We start from the raw sequence: 14,709 nt of genomic DNA on the forward strand, positions 1-14,709 counted from the left end.
CCTACATGTAAAAATCAATTTTCCAAATGCATTTTTTTGGAAAGAAAACAGTTTCATGAATTCCAAAAAAAAAAACACTAAAGTTAGCCCAATTTTTTTTCTTTAATATGAAAGATGATGTTATGACAAGTAAGTAGATACCTAACATATCACGCTTTAAAATTGCGCACACCTGTGGAATGGCGCTAAACTTCGATACTTAAAAATCTCCTTTGGCAACGCTTTAAAATTTTTTACAGGTTACCAGTTTAGAGTTACAGAGGAGGTCTTAAGCTAGAATTATTGCTAACGTTCACGGCGATACATCACATGTGTGGATTGAACGCTGTTTACATATGTGGGCGCAACGTACGTATGCGTTCACTTCTGCGTGCGAGCACACGGGGACGAGGGCACTTGAATTTTTTTTTTTTAACTGTTTATTTTATTTTTATTTTTGTAATTTTTACACTTTTCCTTTAATTTTATATTTTTTTTATCACTTTTATTTCTATTACAAGGAATGTAAACATCCCTTGTAATAAGAAAAGGTCCTCTTTATAGTCTTATTGACCTCAGATCTCTCCTCCAGGCTGGAAAGCCTGAAATAAAAAAACAAAACAAAAAACAATCTTGGCTTTCCAGCCAAGATCACAGCAGTATTTACATTGGCCAGGGCGGGCGTGATGTCATAACGTTGCGCCCGGGCCTCCGATAGTCATAGAGACTGCCGGGGACCATTTGGTTCTTGGTATTCTCTATGGTGTACTTCCACCCCTGTAAGAACAATCAAGCTGCTATAATTGTTCTTATGGTGAAGAGAATGGCTGGCTAAAATAAATGATATCTGAATGATGTCTGCAGCTGCACCCATCATTCAGATATCTCCACTCAAAGCCTAGGATGTCATATGACGTCCAGCGGTATGGAGGTGGTTAATGCACTAGAAATTACAATAATTGTAATAATAATAATAATAATAAACATAATATTAATAATACACTATATTTATACTAATTGGAAATAATAATATTCATATCAATCGTAACAACAATAATTATTTTCATAATACACTATAATTACACTAACTGGAATAATAATAATAATGATAATAATAATAATAATAATAATAATAATAATAATAACAACAACAGAATGAAATAATAATAATAATAATTATTAATATTAATAATAATATTATTATTACTTACCCAATAATATACTATAATAACACTAATTGGAAAATATTATTAATAATAATAATATCAATAATAATATTTATTATTATTATTATTATTACACTAGTAATATAATAATAATAATTATTATTATTATTATTACTACTACTACACTAATAATACACTATAATTACACCATTTGGAAAAAATGAAAAAATAAAAACAACAACAATATTAATAAATATTATTATTTATATTCTGATAATACACATAATACACTATGATTACACTATTGGACTAATAATAATAATAAACATAATAAGAATACACTATATTTACACTAATTAAAAATAATAATATTAATAATAATCATAATAGCAATTATTATTACTCTCATAACACAGTATAATTTTACTAATTGGAAAAATATTAAATAATAATAATTATTTAACATTTATATAACAATAATTATTATTATTATTACAATAATAACAATGTTAATTGTAATAATAATAATAACAATGCTAATTGTAATAATAATAATTATTATTATTTATATTCTAAAATACACTATAATTACACGAATTTGAATAATAATAATAAATATAATATTAATAATAATGATGATGATAATAAAAAAAATAATAATAATAATACATTTTATTAAACCAAACGCCTTGTTCTGAGCACCAGCCTGGAACGCACACCATAGTAGGCTCTTCCAGAACGGTGCTACTCCCTGAGCAGAGTGTGGGTAACCAGGAGCTTTGCACTTATTGCACTTGAGCACTTTGATTTATTTACATTATGATCATTATTGATAGATTATGTTCACCTAAGATTGCACTATATTTTGTACGCTACATACTGATCTTCGAACTTGCGCTGCTGATCGCATATTGCGATTTATCTATATACATCCTTTGCCCCTTGGTGGCTTGAAGCAGCGACAGCTCTAATTTAATTTTGCACAATTTTCTTTGGCCCGAGTGTATTTTGAATTCACATCTAGATAAAGTGCAAATGCATAAATATATAAGAATAATTATATCAAAATGTCATCAAATAAAAAAACAATTAAGTGTGAGAAACAAATACATCAATAATTACTCCATTGCCAACGAAACGTGTGGGGTGGATCTACAGTGGTGACGTAATCACGCCCGCCATAGAAATAATATTTGAGAGCGGCAGATCAGTAATCCTCCCACAGGAGAGATGATCCACCATGAAAAAGACAAAGCCAGAGGGACTTTCCTTCATTCCACCAAATCTGTGCATAAGCCACCAATTCCCACTCCTGCTTCCAGAAGATAAAACATTGAGATGTACAGAGATCTAGCAGTGCTTTGTGGGACAAAACCCAATGTAAGGAAGTTACATAGTTACATAGTTAGTGAGGTTGAAAAAAGACATCAGTCCATCCAGTTCAACCCATGATGTGTGTGTGTGTTTGCTTTTAACCGTACATTGTATACCCCTGTATGTTGTGGTCTCTAAGGTGTCCATCTAATAGTTTTTTGAAACTATCGATGCTCCCTGCTGATACGACTGCTTGTGGAAGAGAAATCCACATCCTTACCGCTCTTACAGTGAAGAACCCCTTACGCATTTTAAGGTTAAACCGCCTTTCCTGTAGTTTTAGTGAGTGGTCACGTGTCTTATTGTATCTCCTTTCTCTGAATAGTTTGTTCCTTATGCTAGGGTCACCAGTACAATATTTGTACATTGATATCATATCCCCCCTAAAGCGTCTCTTCTCCAGAGAGAATAAGTTCAGTGCTTGTAGTCTTTCCTCATAGCTGATGTCCTCCATTCCCCTAATTATTTTTGTTGCCCTTCTCTGGACTCTCTCCAGTTCCAGCACATCCTTCCTGAGGACCGGTGCCCAGAACTGGACAGCATACTCCAGATGTGGCCGGACCAGAGTCTTGTAGAGTGGGAGAATTATCTCTTTAGTAGAAGTGAATACGGCTAGTGCTCATTCCTGTGCAGCTAATGCTCATACACTGAAAGGGTTTAATCATGAACTCCCAGCACTTAAGGGGTTAATCGTGCACTTCCAGTAACCAAAGGGTTATTCGTGCACTTCCAGCATTGAAGTAGTTAAACGTGCACTTCCAGTAACCAAGGGGTTAATAGTGCATTTCCAGCAAGTTAAGGGTTAGTTGTGCACTTCCAGTAACCAATGGGTTAATTGTGCTCTTCCAGCACCGAAAGGGTTAAATGTGCACGTCCAGCAACAAAATGGCTAATCGTGAACTCCCAGCACCTAAGGGGTTAATTGTGCACTTCCAGTAACCAAAGTGTTATTCGTGCACTTCCAGCATTGAAAAGGCTAGTTGTGCACTTCCAGTAACCAAAGAGTTAATTGTGAACTACCAACAAGGAAAGGGTTAATCATGCATTTCCAGAAAGGAAAGGGTTAATTGTGCACTTCCAGCACCAAAAGGGTCAAACGTGCACATCCAGCAACAGGACGGTTAATCGTGAACTCCCAGCACCTGAGGGGTTAATTGTTCACTTCCAGTAACCAAGGGGTTAATAGTGCATTTCCAGCAAGTTAAGGGTTAGTTGTGCACTTCCAGTAACCAATGGGTTAATTGTGCTCTTCCAGCACCGAAAGGGTTAAATGTGCACGTCCAGCAACAAAATGGCTAATCGTGAACTCCCAGCACCTAAGGGGTTAATCGTGCACTTCCAGCACTAAAGGGGATTGTGCATTTCCAGTAACCAAAGGGTTAATCGTGCACTTCCAGCAAGGAAAAGGTTAATTGTGCACTTCCAGTAGGGATCTTCCAGATTTTGTTTTCCTCAGACAGACATTTCTTTTGTAACAATTGTTGTTGTTTTTTTAATTATAAAACACTTTTTAGTATAAAATAAATCAAATAAATATTCCAGCACAGCACCCCCTCCCTGTCTCTATACTTAGCACACTTCTATTCCTTTACTTCCGCCCTCCTTTTCAAAGCCCTCCTTCCATTTCGCTCCTCCTATCAGAGCCCTCTTTCCACTTCCGCCCTTTCACACGTCACTTCCTGTGTTTTACTTCCGCCCTTCCTTTCCTTTGTTATCACTGTCCCTATTAGTCTGTCCTATGCCAGCTGACTGTCACTAACCAACCAATCACAGCTGTATCCTCGCAGCAAAGCTGTGACCTCTCCTGCAGCTGATTGGTTGGAATAGTGTACGTACGGAGACACAGCGGCTTCCGACTGGTCAGCAGGCGATGTGGTGAGTGAAGGGAGATCATCCGGTGTTCCGTGAGAATTACCTACCCCGTGTGCGGTGTCCGGTGAGTGTGTGCTAGTCGTGTGACCAGGAGCGGCCAGGATCTGCACATATTCCGGGGAATCATCCACATAGAGATCAGGACTCTTCCTGCACATTTTGTTTAAATCAGTATTTTTTTCTAGAAAATTACTTATAACCCCCAACATTATATATATATATATATATATATATATATATATATATATATATATAATATAATATAATTTTTTTTTTTTTTTTTTTACAGACACCCTAGAGAAAAAAATTGCGGTCGTTGCAATATTTTATGTCAAATGGTAGTTGCGCAGTCATTTTCAAACGCAATAGTTAAAAAAAAAGAAAAAAGAATATATGCTGCAATTTTTTTGTATAATGTGAAAGATGTTACACCGAGTAAATAGATACCCAACATGTCACTCTCTAAAAATTGCGCACGGTTGTGGAATGGTGACAAACTACGATACTTAAAAACCTCCATAGGCGACGTTCTAAACGCCTTCACAGGTTACCAGTTTAGAGTTACAGAGGAGGTCTAGCGCTAGAATTATTGCTCTCGCTATAACGTTTGCGGCGATACCTCACATGTGTGGCATGAGCACTTTTTTTAAATATGCGAGTGTGACTTACGTATGCGTTCGCTTCTGGGCGCAAACACGGAGGGATGGGGCACTTTAAAAATATATATATATATTTTCTTTCTATGCTGTCCCTTTTTTTTTTTTTTTTTATTATTATTATAAAAAAACAAAAAAAATGAAATGTGTGTGTGTGTATAGCCCCGTCTTTTGTCCAGGGCTGTCGTATCTGTTGAAAACTGCAAAAGACTGCACATGAATTTTGTCGGCCAACAACAGCCGACTGCAGAAGTGATGTCATGTGATGGTTAACTTTCCTTGTCTTTTTTCTTTTCTGAGCATGCCCAGTCTTGCTAATCTGCTGTTTATCGGCCGAATTCTGTACTGACTGGCGAACAATCGGCCGTTCTGGTGTTGGCCAACAAAAATTTTAATGCCTGCACGACAGATTCTGTTCGGCCAAAAATGCGCTGTCGGAAGCATCTTACTAACAAGCTGACAATCGGCTGATCGGTCGTCAGCCGAATATTTACGGCCGACAATCGCTACATGTGTACGGGGCTTATATATATATATATATATATATATATATATATATATATATATATATATATATATATATATATATATATATATATATATATGTGTGTGTGTGTGTATATATGTATATATATGCAACGCTGCACCGATTCCCAAAGGTAGTTTCTGCACTACTTTTGTCGACTTCGGGGATGATTTCAATAGACATATGTGCAGGAACCCGCGTCTGTCAAATCGCCCCCGAAGTTGCACTTGCGGGTTTGAAATCGTGCTGAACTCGCACGATTTCAAACCTACCCTCAGTTTGAACGAGGTTAAAAGTAACAGATGCATGCTGATCTTTTTCATTGGGGCATAAATTAAACGCTTTATTTTTGAATTTGCATCATTATTTATATATTTATTTATTTGATAAATATTAAAATAATATTCAATTTTTTTTTTTACTATTGTTGGGTCCTAATTTTATGAATTTATCATTTTTATATTTACATTATTTTATAAGCAATAATATATATAGTTTGAGCGCAACTTACATTTGCACACTGATCCCACCTTTTTGGAGAAAATCTTTATTATTAGAATATATATCAGATCATAAGTCTATACGTGCGAAAGACATACCTGATAGTATACTATCCATAATAAGATTTCAACGCTCACCTAAATAAATCTACATGGCCACTGTTACCAGTGCCTACTTTCATCTTCTTACCTACTCAAATTTTTTTGGGTACCACTACCATTGAAATAAAGGGGCAGCAGGTATCCTTGCATATATAGGGTCACACTCCAGAACCAGGCGCCTTCACTCCTACAATATATGATTTGTTCTGTCTTCTCCCCTCAGATCATGGATTCCCGATTCAGCCGCGGTAAATCTTCCATCCTGGAGCGCTCTCTGGCCCGGCCGAAGACAGAAGTCAGCCTCAGCGCCTTCGCTCTGCTGTTTTCGGAGATGGTGCAGTACTGCCAGAACCGAGTCTATTCGGTTTCCGAGCTACAAGCCAAGCTGTCCGAGCTGGGCCAGCAAGTGGGGTGCCGGATCCTCGATCCGCTGGTGATGAGGGAGAAGAACGGCAAACGTGAGACGAAGGTGATCAGCGCTCTGCTCTTCATCAAGGTGGTGGCCTGGAAGGCGTTGTTCGGGAAGGAAGCGGACAAGCTGGAGCAAGCCAACGATGATGACAAAACCTACTACATTATAGAGAAGGACCCTCTGATCAACGCTTATATCTCCGTCCCAAAGGAGAACAGCACACTGAACTGCGCTTCCTTCACCGCCGGCATTGTGGAGGCTCTGCTGACCTGCAGCGGCTTTCCCGCTAAGGTGACCGCCCACTGGCACAAGGGGACCACTCTCATGATCAAATTCGATGAGTCCGTCATTGCTCGGGACAAAGCAATGGATGGGCGCTGAAAATAGGAGATTTACCTGCAAGGCCCCCGTGCTTTGGTGGCCCTTTGGGTTTCAAATAATCCAGATGGGAGGTCCCTGCAATAAAGAGGTATTCTATTCACCCCTCTGGCAGCCCGTGTCTCCTACCTTCCCTCCATTCCAGTGTTGTAGCTTCAGCCAGTTTCCTCAGGATTTAACACTACAAGCAGTCGCAGATGTCCCCCATGGCAGATGTCCCCCATGGCAGATGACCTCCATGGCATGCCACCTTTCATCCTCCAACCCCTACATAACTACAGGACACAGCCGTCATGTAGGGATCGGTGGATGGAACCACAGGCACCCGACACTCCCGGAAGTGTCAAATGCTTTTATGGAGGCTTCAGCTCTGGATCAGGGGAAAGATAAGAGACACACGGGCCTCTGAGGTGAAATAAAACCTTCTCTATATCAGGGATCTTCATTCTTATTTTTTTTTTTTTTTCATTTTCAGATGCCTGGAAATTTACATTTAGGGACCATTCACACCTTGGGGAAGATTTACTAAAACTGGAGCACTCAGAATCTGGGCCAGCTCTGCCTAGTAACCAATCGGCTTCTAACTTCAGCTTGTTCAATTAAGCTTTGACAATATAACCTGGCAGCTGATTGGTTGTTATGGAGATCTTCACCAGATTTTGTACTCTCCAGTTTTAGTGAATCTCCCTCCATATGCATTGAGCAGCCTTGGCTAAGTGAAGGTGATTTGGCTTGTGTGCTATTCGTTCAGTTCACACCACTTTACTGAAAAAGCAGGACGCATTACACCACATCGCAACCCGCTGTGGGAATATAAATAAATAAAAGGTTACTTTGTAACTTTTCAATACATTTTGGAATAAAGTAAAAGTGTCCTTTATGACTGCTCTGCTCATAGAGGTCCCAGTATAAGATGGCCGCTAATGTGAAAAAGTCATATCTTTGTGAGAGTCCCAAAACCTCAGATTTAAACACTGGCACACCCCATTCTACCCTTACTATGGTCAGTCAGCATACCTGTCACAGCAATCCACCAATAGCAGGGGAGGGGAGGAGCTGTGCTAAAGCTTGACTTGCTTCAGCTCAAAGTAAACCCAACCACAAAATTCTGTATTGGCTTTAACATTTTATTTTCAAGTCTGCAGCTTTCCCTATAAAAATCCCTGGTGATCCTGCCATTGAGGACCTTGTGCAAACACCTGGTGATCCTGCCATGGAGGACCTCGTTCAGACACCTGGCGATCCTGCCATGGAGGACCTCGTTCAGACACCTGGCGATCCTGCCATGGAGGACCTCGTTCAGACACCTGGCGATCCTGCCATGGAGGACCTCGTTCAGACACCTGGCGATCCTGCCATGGAGGACCTCGTTCAGACACCTGGCGATCCTGCCATGGAGGACCTCGTGCAGACACCTGGCGATCCTGCCATGGAGGACCTCGTGCAGACACCTGGCGATCCTGCCATGGAGGACCTCGTGCAGACACCTGGCGATCCTGCCATGGAGGACCTCGTTCAGACACCTGGCGATCCTGCCATGGAGGACCTCGTTCAGACACCTGGTGATCCTGCCATGGAGGACCTCGTTCAGACACCTGGCGATCCTGCCATGGAGGACCTCGTGCAGACACCTGGTGATGCTGTGTCCATGGGGGAGATTTACTAAAACTAGAGGGTGCAAAGTCTGGTGCAGCTCTGCATAGAAACCAATCAGCTTCCAGATTTTATTCTCAAAGCTTAATTGAACAAGCTGAAGTCGGAAGCTGATTGGCTACCATACACAGCTGCACCAGATTTTGCACTCACCAGTTTTAGTAAATCACCCTCCATGTTTCCCAGTGATGCTCCTGCGTGGGCTTCCAGTGGAGACTGCCAGTGACCACGTATGCACATTACCCAGACATGGTCCACTGTTGTCACCCTCAGGAAACCCACACTGAGAAATGCATTTGGATTTCAATTAGATTCCCAAACCTTCTTCTGGGTTTTCTGTATTTGTTTCCATTGAAGTGGAATATTGTTCTAGAAGATTGTCTCTTCGGTTATTACTTTTTTCATGGTTGACTTTGTGTTTATTTTATTATGGCTTTTCACGGCTGTACATTAAAACATTAAAAAAAAGTTTTCTTTTCTTTTTGTATTCACTTCCATCGAGTGTTCACTGAAATACCTTCTATCAGCATCACCTTCATTTTAGTGGGTTGTATACTCTTTATCTAAATCTTTGGCATATCAATGTTACCATTTGTACCATTCTTAAAGGGTTAGTTCACCTTCTAGAACAAACTGTGCAGCTTTGCAATAGGTGTAGGCCATTTACGTACCTCATGAAGCCTGACTGAAAGACTCTCAAAGATTGCATCATCCTGTCCTGCCTTGTTGCTAGGACAGTGGTTCTCAACTCCGGTCCTCAGGACCCACTAACAGGCCAGGTTTGCAAGATAACTGAAATACATCCCAGGTGATAGAATTTGCTGGTCAGTGATTGCAGTACTCCAGTCTGCATCTCCTCCAAGGTAAAACTTAAAATCGGGCCTTTTAGTGGGTCCTGAGGACTGGAGTTAGGAACCACTGTGCTAGGGTATTGCTAAGACACGCCCAGCTTTTACGGTTCTCCTCCACCATCACAGGAACGGGCTCGCAAATGCTGAGCGCAGAGCTGCCACATCAGAGGAGAGAGCACATGTGAGGGGGGGTTTGATTTGGAGAAAGAGCTCTCTCCTGTGATGGTGGAGGTGAGCAGTAAAAGCTAGGCGTCTCTAAGCAACATCCTAGCAACAAGGCAGGACAGAATGATGCCATCCCTGGGAGTTTTTTAGTCAAGCTTTAGAAGGTATGTAAATGGCCGGTAGCCAAGGGCATTATTCAAATTTAGTCAGAGCTGCACAGTTTGTTTTTTATTCACATTCATCCCTTACCTGCATCGTAGGGATTGACCGATTATTGGCACAGCCGATCTATCGAGGGCCGATATGCACTTTCCCCGATATATCAGAATCGGCCCCGGAGGTTAAAAATATATCGGAAAGTGCTTGTACTGGAGTGATGCCTGGAGCTAGAGGCATCACCCCGGTACCGGTGTCCATAGCCAACAGTCAGCTGTCTTGTAATGACAACCAATGCGGTTGAGAAGCCACTCGGCTGTCATTATAAGGAGCGGGAGGGAGACCCGGGCAACCAGCCTGCACAGCCGCCGAAGACCCGATCAAAGCCGCATTCGGCTTTGATCGGGTCTCCATACAAAAACCCGGAAGTGATGTCATGACATCACTTCCGGGTACTCAGCACCAAATTCAACACAGCCAAACTTGGTGTTTTTAATGCTTTTAAGTGCAGAGGAGAGGTTTGGGGTCTTTTAGAACCCCCAGATCCCTCCACAAGAGTACCTGTCAAGAAAAAAAAAAAAAATTTTAAATGTGCAAAAATATCGTCCGATACCGATATTTTGGTCATCGCATATTGGTATCAGCAATAAAAAAAACAATATTGGTCGATCACTACTTTTTTTTTTTTTTTTTTGGTAAAGGTGAACTATACCTTTTTTTTTTTTTGAAGCTGAGCTCTGGGACTGCAAGGATTGAATGCTTGTTAGGTTTAGGAGTAGAGGAATAAGCTGTAATACTTACTATTCTGGTGCCAACATGGCAGCACACATGTGGTTCAGTATGCTGCCATGGATTGGTGCCAGGAAAGGAAAATTACGTAAGTATTTGATACAATTTTGCATTTTAAGCCCCGTACACACGTACCGATTGTCGGCCGAACGATCGGCCGTCTTTTGTCCGGTGCTGTCCTGTCGGTTGAAAAGTGCTAAAGACTGGACACGAATTTTGTCGGCCAACAACAGCCGACTGCAGAAGTGATGTCATGTGATGGTTAACTTTCCGTGTGTTTTTTCTTCTCTGAGCATGCCCAGTCTTGCTCATCTGCTGTTTGTCGGCCGAATTCTGTACTGACTGAGGAACAATCGGCCGTTCTGGTGTTGGCCAACACAAATTTTATAGCATGCACACCAGATTCTGTTCGGCCGAAAAGTCAGTCGGTTGTCAGAAGCATCATACTAACAAGCCGACAATCGGCCGGTCGGTGGCCGAATATTTACGGCCGACAATAGCTACGTGTGTACGGGCCTTTACTGCTTGCTCCAGCAGGCTTCTACCACTCTGCAACTAGTTCACAATGCCTCTTCTATTCAATGCTGCAGCCAGCGGATGTGCTCTGATGTCATCAAGTACAGTCTTTAGCCCTGTGTAAGCTTCAATCAAACCACCTTAGAACTTTTATGGAACTTATTTTTAATAATTATCGCCAGCAGATGGACGGGGTGGTAGGCGGTAGAATATAAGGTCAGTCTAAGTCAGCCTTCTTCAACCAGTGTGCCTTCTGGGATCTTCAGGAGTGCCTTGGCAAAATGCAAAAACATTGCCTCAAATTGCCCAAAATTGTCAGCAAGCTGGCTGGTGGATCTTGCCTGCTTTTTTTTTTTTGTTACGTAAAGCCACGGGTTTTAATTTTGTGCAGCATTACAACCTTGGGCACTGTGCGAGCCAGCTGCTGGGATTTTAATAAATTATGATGTCATAAATTGATAAGGAAGACATTGAGCACCTGAGGATGTCTTTGTTTGCTCTTCTCAGTCTGCACTTGGGTCACATTAGCTGAATGAGGGAGGGAGACTAAAGCTGGATGCATATTCAGGGCCGCCATCAGGGGGGGGGCAGCCCATACACATGTAGGGGGCCCGGGCGTCCCCAAGGGCCCAGTCCTCCCGATGGGGAATATTGGTGGTAAGGCCCCAGGGGGCCCAGGCCTAAAACTGTGTAATGGGCCCCACAATTTCTGATGGCTGCCCTGTGCACACTATCCAACTTTTGTGGTTAGATTTCCTTCAGATTTACCTTTTCTATGTAGTGCAAGAGCCGGCCAGATTGCATACAAATTGAAAGTGTTTAGGTTTGACCTCATATTATATGGTTTTGGTAAGTCTAATGCCCCATACACACGTGCAGATTATCTGCAGACTTTTGTCTGCAGACTTACCAAAACCATATAATATGAGGTCAAACCTAAACACTTTCAATTTGTATGCAATCTGGCAGGCCCTTGCACTACATAGAAAAGGTAAGTCTGCAGACAAAAGTCTGCAGATAATCTGCACGTGTGTATGGGGCATAAAGGAAAAAGTCTTCAGAAAATCTTATAGTGTGTATGGCCCATAAGGGAAAGGAGAAACACTGGAATACTAGTCAGTACCAGTGTGCAAATCCTCTCAAATGTTGGGTGTCGATGCAGCTGCATTATATAAAACCATTCATTTTTTTTTTTTTTTTAAACATTTTAGAATGGGGTGCCTCGAGATTGTGCAAAATTTTGAAGGGTGCCTTGACTGAAAAAAGGATGAGAAACACTGTTATAAGTGTCGGGAAGGGGGGAGTTACTGAGTGAACGAGTAACTTTTTACTGCGTTGGCAAAGCACAGGTTCAATTTAAAGTTTGGGTCTTTATTCCCAGCATATTTAACCTTTTCAAAAAAATAATAATAAATGTGCCCATATAGAGGAATAAAAATTGTGCATGTATTATTTTTATTTTTTTTGCATTGGAGCCTATAAAGCATTGCAACTGCAATAAAGTGGATTGTGCAACGCTCTGGCTCCTGCAGACTATTCTTACCAGCCTTCACTTTTTGGACTTAAAAGATGGCTACAAGTGCTGGGACCTCACATCATTCAGTGTGAATGAATGACGCAGCTGCGCCGAATTAAAAAATGACAAAGTGCTTATCACAGTAATAGCAGTGCTCTAAATGTAAATTTACAATATTCAATGGAGGTCATCATCATCCAATTCTTCAATGACAGGATTCTGTGGGGGAGAAAATGATGTAAGGGGACAGTTTGGGTTTAATAGATACAGGGCTGCTGTTAGAAATCATGGGGCCCCGTACAGCCTACTTGACCCAAATGCTCTGTGAAGATCGATCCAAATGCTGACCTCTTCAGAGAGCATAGCACGTTTGAATAAGTCCTTCATTTTTTTTTTAATAGGTGGATGGATACCCCAGGGCTGGTGGTCAGTAGTTGTACAGATGGTTGGGGGTCAGTAGGTGGATAAATAACCCTTGCTTGCTGGTCAGTCGGTGGATGGATGCCCCAGGTTTAGTGGTCAGTAGGTCGATGGACACCCAGGGTTGAAAGTCAGCAGAGATGTATAGTAACTAAGTAGAACTACTTCACTACTGTACTTAAGTACCGAAAGGCGGTATCTGTACTTTCCTGGAGTAGAATTTTTTTCTCCTACTTCCACTTTTACTTCACTACATTTTTTCGATGATTTCAATACTTTTACTCCAATATTTTTTTTTGTGCTGCATAGTTACTCGTTACAATTATAAAAATTACCACTGCCAGAACAGTAGATGGCAGGTTTCATGAAGTTCAAAAAAATGTGTATAATGTCATGTGTACAGCCAAAAGAATTGTGATTGTCCTTTAGGTTAATCTTTTAAAATAATAAAAAACAATATGATGTTCAAACTTTTGACTTCTTTCTTTAATAACTACATAACACAGTACTTGTACTTTTACTTTCAGTACTTGAGTAGCAAAATAAAAAATAAAAAACTACTTGCAATACTTAAGTACAAAAAATGTTGAATACTTTAGTACTTCTACTCAAGTCTCTTTTTGATCGAGCACTTCCACTTCTACTCAAGTCACTTTTTGATTGAGCACTTGTATTTTACTCAAGTATGGGTTTCGAGTACTTTATACAAGTGTGAAAGTCAGTAGGTGGATGAATGCCCAGAGGTTGGTAATCAGTGGGTGGCTGGACGCCCAGGGTTTGGCTGTCAGTGGGTGGCTGGACGCCCAGGGGTTGGCGGTCAGTGGGTGGCTGGACGCCCAGGGGTTGGCGGTCAGTGGGTGGCTGGACGCCCAGGGGTTGGCGGTCAGTGGGTGGCTGGACGCCCAGGGGTTGGCGGTCAGTGGGTGGCTGGACGTCCAGGGGTTGGCGGTCAGTGGGTGGCTGGACGTCCAGGGGTTGGCAGTCAGTGGGTGGCTGGACGTCCAGGGGTTGGCAGTCAGTGGGTGGCTGGACGTCCAGGGGTTGGCAGTCAGTGGGTGGCTGGACGTCCAGGGGTTGGCAGTCAGTGGGTGGCTGGACGTCCAGGGGTTGGCAGTCAGTGGGTGGCTGGACGTCCAGGGGTTGGCAGTCAGTGGGTGGCTGGACGCCCAGGGGTTGGCGGTCAGTGGATAGATGGACGCCCAGGGGTTGGAGGTCAGTGGATGGGTGGATGTCAAGTGGGTGGCAGTCAGTGGGTGGCTGGATGTCCAGGGGTTGGTGGTCAGATGGCTGAACATCCAAGTTTTGGTGGTCAGTAGGTGGATGGACACGCAGATGTTGGTGGCCAGTAAGTGGATGGATGTCCAGATGTTGGCGGTCAGTGAGTGGATGGCTGTTCAGGGGCTGGCAGTCAGTAAGTAGATGACTGTTCAGGGGTTGGCAGTCAGTAAGTAGATGGCTGTTCAGGGGCTGGCAGTCAGTAAGTAGATGGCTGTTCAGGGGTTGGCAGTCAGTAAGTGGATGGCTGTTCAGGGGATGGCGGTCAGTAAGTAGATGGCTGTTCAGGGGCTGGCAGTCAGTAAGTAGATGGCTGTTCAGGGGTTGGCAGTCAGTAAGTAGATGGATGGTCAGGGGTTGGCAGTCAGTAAGTAGATGGATGGTCAGGGGTTGGTGATCAGTA

General features: G+C 42.1%; 1 protein-coding gene and 1 long non-coding RNA gene across 2 annotated transcripts; one reads left to right on the forward strand and one right to left on the reverse strand.

The window, feature by feature from the left end:
• Positions 1 to 6,401: 6,401 nt before the first annotated feature.
• LOC309567169 (trafficking protein particle complex subunit 5-like) lies at positions 6,402 to 7,019 on the forward strand (the record flags this gene model as incomplete). The annotated part of the gene is made up of 1 exon (XM_082272528.1): positions 6,402 to 7,019. The coding sequence occupies one exon, from the start codon at positions 6,402 to 6,404 to the stop codon at positions 6,966 to 6,968; it is 567 nt and encodes a 188-aa protein (XP_082128654.1). The 3' UTR covers positions 6,969 to 7,019.
• Positions 7,020 to 7,423: 404 nt separating this feature from the next.
• Positions 7,424 to 8,674, reverse strand: LOC309567224. Its single transcript, XR_014225924.1, has 3 exons — positions 8,597 to 8,674; positions 8,525 to 8,560; positions 7,424 to 8,128 (listed from the first exon to the last, which is right to left on the reverse strand). It is a non-coding gene; the product is annotated as an uncharacterized lncRNA (long non-coding RNA).
• Positions 8,675 to 14,709: the final 6,035 nt, after the last annotated feature.

Source organism: Pelophylax lessonae (assembly GCF_965119305.1).
Source record: "Pelophylax lessonae genome assembly, chromosome: 11".
In the NCBI taxonomy this organism is placed as follows: Eukaryota; Metazoa; Chordata; class Amphibia; order Anura; family Ranidae; genus Pelophylax; species Pelophylax lessonae.